Source organism: Dendronephthya gigantea, unplaced genomic scaffold (assembly GCF_004324835.1).
Source record: "Dendronephthya gigantea isolate DGI-Jeju-01 unplaced genomic scaffold, DenGig_1.0 000090F, whole genome shotgun sequence".
Classification (NCBI taxonomy): domain Eukaryota; kingdom Metazoa; phylum Cnidaria; class Anthozoa; order Malacalcyonacea; family Nephtheidae; genus Dendronephthya; species Dendronephthya gigantea.
The window spans coordinates 400484-408255 of NW_021163100.1; the positions used below are offsets into that span (position 1 = coordinate 400484).

The 7772-nt window shown below is 37.0% G+C and overlaps 1 protein-coding gene across 1 annotated transcript; it reads left to right on the forward strand.

Moving 5' to 3' along the window:
* Nucleotides 1-179: 179 nt before the first annotated feature.
* On the forward strand, nucleotides 180-3432 carry LOC114533412. The gene is made up of 4 exons (XM_028554924.1): nucleotides 180-287; nucleotides 1658-1941; nucleotides 2200-2500; nucleotides 2953-3432. The coding sequence occupies exons 1-4, from the start codon at nucleotides 180-182 to the stop codon at nucleotides 3430-3432; spliced, it is 1173 nt and encodes a 390-aa protein (XP_028410725.1).
* The last annotated feature ends 4340 nt before the right edge of the window (nucleotides 3433-7772 follow it).

Consider the following 7772-nt stretch of genomic DNA (forward strand, 5'->3'; position numbering starts at 1 on the left):
CCAGATGAACCAAAGCTGTCAAAGAACTCGTGTGCCGACGAGGCAATTTTCCGTTTCGTAAACCGCCAGTGTCACCAGTGACAATCAGTGTCACCATTATTAGCGTGCGTCACATCCGGTGAGTAATTACGTAAGTGTAATCTGCTATGCTGACAATCTCTGAATGTGTATGTTTTAAAATGGCGGTGGTGAATGATTTTGAAGAACTTTTTAACACGGTTATCAATGATGTTGACCGTCAAATTTTGTCTAAGTCGCTATCGAAAGATCAGGAAGAAAATCTGAAAGTGAAAGCGATGAAAAGGCTACCAGAATGCTGCGAAAACTCGGTAGAAAGTTTCCATGCATCTGAAGGTAATAAATTCAAATTATATGTTTCCACACGGGATGTATCAGCCAATGATTTCGAAGAATGGATTTCGGAATTTCAGGAGATCAACAGTGTTACTTTAAAAGTTAAAGCTAAAAAGAAACCAAGCAAACTATACAAGTTGCAGAACTACTATCGTTGCCATCACAACACGCGGATTATCAGCCCACAAAAAGACCCCCAACGAAGGCTGCAGAGTAACCCAACAGCCAGAGTCAAGAACACAAATTGCCCCTTTCAGCTGGCTATGAAAATAGATGTATTTGGTAAGTGTTTCATAAGCGTTGAATGGGAACATAATCATTCGACTGAGAATTTGGAGGCTTTTAACTTCAAGGACTTGACAACTGAATGTGTGGATAAAATTAAGAAACTGTATCAAGCTGGGCACACACCTTGCTCAGCCAGACAACAGTACCTACAGGAAGTTAAAGCTATGTGCAAGGATGATATGGAATTTCACGTAAAAAAGGCGGATCGTTCGATCACTCCACGGCGAAGAGACTTTTGCTATATTTACGAACAATATGTCCAGGAAAAGTTTGGTGGTAAAGGTAATGCCATGTATGAAAGACTTGTTCATGTATTAGATAACTATAAAACATCAAACCCAGAAGCAAGTACAAGCTATCAGCTCTATGGGGGTGAGAATATTCCACTTCTTGTAGTCATCATCTCACCATTAATGAAACGTGTACACAAGTACGTTGAGCAAAGTGGTGAACTTGTTTTTATTGATGCGACTTCAAACACAGAGGAGCATAATTTAAAAGTGTTCTTTCTGTGTACACACTGTATTGCTGGGGCATTACCATGTGGTATATTAATTACATCTGATGAGAAGGAATCCACATTAAAGAGTGGTTTTGAAATGCTGAGAAAATGTCTACCCAATGATGCTTTCTTTGGAAGAGGGGCTGATGGCCCAGCAGTTATTATGACAGACAACTGTGACGAAGAACGGACTGCCATAAGATCAACATGGCCATGTGCAAAACTGTTACTTTGCACATTTCACATCTTGCAGCAAGTGTGGAAATGGCTACATGATAAGAATCATCTTATTAATCAGTTTGACCGACCTACCATAATGAGCATGTTTAAGAAAGCTGTTTATGCTGAATCGGAAGACTTGTTTGAATCCAGCTATGAAGAACTGCTAAGTAATGCTTGTGATGATTATGAAAATGCCTTTCAGTACTTTGAAAATCTTTACGAAGATCGAATAGAATAGACCGTGGAAATCAAACCAACAACTTTGTTGAATCGCAATTCCTGATTGTAAAGGATGTCATTTTGAAGAGAACGAAGGAATTCAATGTTGTTGCACTTGTTGAACGATTAGTTACAGACTTGGAACACCACTACAAAGAAAAGCTACTCTCTGTAGCAGATGGAAGCTATGATGGGTACTACCGGAGTCGCTTTTTTGGCAAAGAGAAAAGGAAAAAAGATGGAAGTCGGGGCTATATAATACCGAGTGAAGATGAGAAACTTGCATTCCTAGAGAAAGTAAAAAAGTTTCCAGGTGATGTTTTTCAAGTTCCAAGTCTTACAGATGCTGACAAATGGTAAGACTATAATAAATCAGTGTCAAGGACTGACTCTACGGCCACTTTTCTCAACAAAATGCGAAATATTTTGCCGTTTTCTTTTGAATCGCGACCTCTCGAATAAATTATTTCTACTTGATTGCTCACAATCAAAAGAAGAACTCGTAGAATCAGGCCTTTAGTAACAAAATTTTGTTGTAAGTAGCATTATCAGATTATTAGAGTATGATATTTTTTAATGTATTTCTAAACAGTTGCACTCTCTTTAATAACAAGGTACATGGTTGATATGTCACTGGGTGTTTGTACGTGTGAAACAGGAAAAGATAGATCTCCATGTAAGCACCAATATCTCTTGTGGGTAGCCAAGTTGGCAAACTGTTTAAACTTTGTACCTGTTTCCTGTCCAGAACTGAGACAACAGTTTGCATTAGTTGCACTTGGCCGAACACTTCCCACTTCCAAGTACACCTGTCTTCGTCACATGGATCCTGCACAGGATTTGGTATTAAATGAAGCTGAAGATGTTCTTCCAGAGCAAGGAAAAGATGGAGATATTGATGAGATGCAAGCAGAGGTACATTCAAATTATTTAGTGCTTTAATACCATTATATCCTGGGTTATACAGTCTTGACCTGTGTGAAGTGGATGCCTATATACACATACATATATATTACAGTGTCATATAAATATACATATATGACACTGTCATATAATTATACATATATTACAGTGTCATATAAATATACATATATATAAATTACAGAGTCAGCTTCAAACAACCTGTCCACTTAAATGGGGTCCACTTAGTTCAGGTTTGACTATGCAACACAGACATTGCTGGCAGTTAACAGGTTAATATTTCACTTCACCTATGCGCACAATTCAAAATATCATATAACACTTTTTGTGTTTTAAGCTAAGCAAACTGATTATTTCAAGTGAGAGGCAGCACTCTCCTATAGCAAAACAAGCCAAATTTCTTCAAATTCATTAAAGTTTAAATTAATTTTAACTTAATATTGCAGAAATGTGACCAATTCCCTTCCTCAGAAGTAAATTGCAACAAAACACAAAGTCTGATCAGTCAAGCTCAAATTTCCCTCCAGGAAAGCTGCAATCTACTTGCTGAGAAGCTCACAGAGAGTCAAGACAAGAAGATGGCTGCAGGAGTTCTGAAGTTTACCGGCAAGCTTCAGAGACTTATAAAATCAAATACTGGCAGTGGAAACCTCACATCAGCACTTTTTAATTTTGGGATGTCCGAACTTAGCAAGTCCAAAAATGGGAAAAAAATTAAGGTCCAACCAAATCGAAAAAGAAAATCGGGCAATGGTAGCCGTCAAGCAGTTGGTAAACAACACTCATTCAGACTGGAGCCATTAGTAATCCCCAAGAAGAAAGCCAAACGTAGTCACAATTTTTCAGTCGCTGTGAGAGAAAACACCCCTATGGCTAAAAAATGTGGCTCACACACAATGAAGTCAAAAACTAGCCACCACACATGAAGTACTCTAGTATGTCATTTTGAACTAATCTGGTTACATATCTTTGTATAGCTTAGTTCATGGTTATATTTAATGACATTTTTGAAGATGAGGTAAAGTCAGTTTTAAGCATATTTTCCATGCATAACAAATCTTGGTCTTAACTTTGGGACCGAGGGTTTAGAATTAATTAAATTAAATAGTAACATGACTAGTAGAATAAGAACTTTGAGAACTTTAATTAGTAATTAAAAAAATAACATGAACGTACTCTTCCAAGTCTTTATACTTGTAGTGATGTTTATATTGCATTTGCCAACACTATCAATTGTTATAAAAAGCTACATTTGTAACAAACAGCTTTAACAATGTTTCAGTTTCATATGCCGTTTTTGGCTAGTACTATTAATTTGTGACCCACAGACCTCACATGTTACTTTTGCCTTGGTATGTGTCACTTGGTGTCTTCCTAGGTTTCGCTTACTGTGAAATGCTTTCCCACATTCATCGCATTTAAATGCTTGTTGGTGCTCCTTAACAATATGTGACTTGAGGAATTCTTTATGAGAAAATTCTTCACCACAGTCACTGCAATGCATCTTGCCACATCCTTTTTCATGATATCTCAGATCCCGTTGACGTACAAATGATTTGTCACATAACTTGCATTTCTGCTCTACCTCAAGTAAACCGGTGTCCCAGTCTTCCCTTTTCCTCTGAGCTTCATCCCTCCATTCCTGCAGAGAGAAAATATTTATTTTGGGTCAATCCTATTGCCCAATGATCCTAAGGGAGAAAATGTCTTTGATGAACTATGATAAAATCTAAACAATCATTCCATTTAATATCCACAGCTCCTTGGGAACAAGATTTTAAAAATTAATAACGTCTGAACATTCTGATTTTTTGAGGGGATTGTTAAAGGGCAATTTCTGAGGAGATCAATTTTTTTTAAATTTCCAAAGGTTGGAAGGAGGAAGGTGCTACCTCTAAACAAGGGGGGGGGATCCCAAGGGGGTCTATGAGCTTGAAAAAAAATAAATTTCTGAGTTTTACAAAAAATATTGAATTTCTCGAGGTCGTCCAGAAAACTGTTTCCAAAGGGGGGTAAAATCCGTATCTTTGTCACTCAAGGGGGGGGGTGTCAGGAAATTAAATGGAAGGGCCTATTGTTTTGCTCCTGAAACCTGTAAATATTGTTTACAAATTATTACCTTCCTTCTGTATGTACCAAGTTTCCGCCACATCCCTGAAGCAACTTTACTTATTTTCCCTATTTCATGTTCTTGCCCAAGTCTACTTGCTATCTCAGGCTAAAGAAATATCGCAACATAGTTTGTATTATTACTGTAGTAAAATGTTTCGCGTAAAAATTTTCTGGTAAATATATACGCAATAGACAATATCTCCAAATTGAGAAAAATTTTTACTTTTTGTTTTCTCTAATATGCCCTTTTATTAATACTCTTTATTCAGATATTGTCGAACGCTGGATTATTACAATACAACAACGCAACAAAAGAACAACGTGCCTTCACGAGTAAAATCGCAGAATTATGCAAATTTTTCTCTAGACTAGTTTCGTGTTTTAGTATTCTGCGTTGATTTACTGCTGTATTTAAATAAACTAATTGATCTTATAGAAAATTTGATACGTACAGCAACTTCTTGATTGAATTGATTCCATCCACTTGGTTTTTTCAACGATTTCTTGTGGGCCTGCTCATCCGCCATGTTCACAAACATGCTAAAGCGCGCGAGCCTTTGTTATTAATATTCGAATTCTGTTTCATATTCACCGGATGTGACGTACGCTAATAGTGGTGACACTGATTGTCACTGGTGACACTGGCGGTTTACGAAACGGAAAATTGCGCCGACGAGTGTTGATTGTTCGACATCTTATTTTTACAAGGCTGATCTGAGCTTCACTAAAGAGTTGAGCTGTTGAATATCGCTCCTGTGCCCCATATGATGGTTCTTGCATCGACATGCCGTGGTCTCCTACATTTTGACGTGGATGTGCATACGAGCTCTCATTTGGTGGATCAAAATTTTTTAAAGCACCAACTTCGACTCTTCCACCAGACGAATACGTCGTTGAACAAGTTGTTGAAAACTTAGTTCAAGCAACTGTTGAAGTTAAAGCACCAAGCTTTAACTTCAACAGTTGCTTGAACTAAGTTTTCAACACAAACCTGGCTGGCGATACAAAATGTTGCTCGGCTGCATTTGACGCTGGTGGCAAGGCCGGGAACGATGTTTGATCCCTGTTAGGCGTAAAGAAACTGTGGCTCACACGATAAAAGGGTGCAGTGCCAAAACCGGTTGAACCAAAGCTGTCAAAGAACTCGTGTGCCGACGAGTGTTGATTGTTCGACATCTCATTTTTACATGGCTGATCTGAGCTTCACTAAAGAGTTGAGCTGTTGAATATCGCTCCTGTGCCCCATATGATGGTTCTTGCATCTACATGCCGTGGTCTCCTACATTTTGACGTGGATGTGCATACGAGCTCTCATTTGGTGGATCAAAATTTTTTAAAGCACCAACTTCGACTCTTCCACCAGACGAATACGTCGTTGAACAAGTTGTTGAAAACTTAGTTCAAGCAACTGTTGAAGTTAGTTAGTTAGATTAATAGCCTTTTTGCGCATATTGATGAATTTCGAATATTTATGAAAGAATCTGATATTGATGTTATCTCAATTAACGAAACAAAGCTTGATTCTTTAATTGGAGATAACGAAGTCCATATACCCGGCTATGAAATAGTAAGGAAAGATAGGAGAACAAATGGGAGACATGGGGGTGGTGTTTGTTTCTATGTAAGATGCAACCTTAATTACAAAATTTGCGATGATTTAAGCTCTGACGATTTAGAATATTTAACAGTTGAAATAACTAAGCCTCGGTCTAAATCTCTTTTAATTAGCACTTGGTATCGACCTCCAGATCTGCCAACGTATTACTTTGATTATTTTGAGAAAATAATACAGAAGGTAGATTTGACGAATCATGACTACTTTCTATTAGGTGACATAAATGTGGACCTTATGCCGGGAGCAACATCAGCCAATGCTAATAAATTAAATGATATATTTGAAATTTTTGGCCTCACACAACTAATTAAAGAACCCACTAGAACTACACCATATTCCTCAACGCTAATTGATCTTTGCGTTACAAATGCCCCAACAAAGATCATAAACTCAGGCATAATTGATCTTTCCATAAGTGATCATGTTTTAGTTTATATGACACATAAGGTTCATTATAAGAAAGCGGAAGCGCGATTAGTTGAAATAAGGAGTATGAAAAATTTTCATAGAGGAAACTTTATACGAGATTTAAAACAACAGCAATGGTTAGAATTAAATTTGTGCAATGAACCTAATGAAATGTGGGTAAGATGGAAAGGGATGTTACTTAATTGCATTGATAAACATGCTCCACTCAGATTAAAAAGAATTGGGAAAAAGAAATCCCCTTGGATAACTAATGAATTAAAACAAAAAATGCGCCAGAGAGATTTTTTGAAAAAGAAAGCAAAAATGACTGGAGACACATTGATTTGGCAACAATATAAATCATTAAGGAACTCTACGAATAATGAAATTAAAAAAGTGAAAAGTCAATACTTTACTGATAACCTTGAGACCAACCAGAACAATCCAAAGTCAACTTGGAAACTTATTAATGAATTAAGCTCTCGTAATAATTCTAGTCATAAGACCATATCTAATATTACAATTGGCGAAGAAACAATAAATGCGCCTAAGGACATAGCCGAAATGTTTAATTCTCACTTTGCAAAAGTAGGTGAGAATTAGCATCTGATATACCACCATCTGCTGTGGAACCGGAGGTTTATATTGAGCCAACTGAAACCACATTCTCATTGACACCCCCACAATAAATACAGTTTGTAGTAAATTAAGAACGATTAACGAAAAGAAAGCATCAGGTCTGGATAAAATACCCTGCAAACTTTTAAAACTTGCAGCTGAAATCGTTGCCCCATCATTAACTCTAATATTTGATAAGATTATAACTACTGGCATATTCCCAACGGAATGGAAGTTAGCAAGAGTTACGCCGATTTTAAGAAAGGTAGAAAAGATGATATGGACAACTATCGACCAATATCCGTAATTTCATGTGTTGCTAAGATTTTTGAAAAACTGATTTTTGATCAGCTATATGAGTATTTAAATGCTAATAATTTGATATCCAAAATTCAATCCGGTTTTCGATCATTGCACAGTACATTAACTGCCTTATTAGAAGCAACGGACAAATGGTCAATCAACATAGATAATGGCCTACTCAATGGAGTGGTCTTTATCGACCTCAAAAAA

Excerpts from the sequence above, each read along its gene's own strand:
- LOC114533412 (XM_028554924.1), top strand. The coding sequence starts at position 180 with ATGGCGGTGGTGAATGATTTTGAAGAACTTTTTAACACGGTTATCAAT. Across the intron at positions 288-1,657 it reads ATCAGGAAGAAAATCTGAAA|GATGTCATTTTGAAGAGAAC; the intron begins GTGAAAGCGATG and ends CTGATTGTAAAG. Across the intron at positions 2,501-2,952 it reads TTGATGAGATGCAAGCAGAG|AAATGTGACCAATTCCCTTC; the intron begins GTACATTCAAAT and ends TTAATATTGCAG.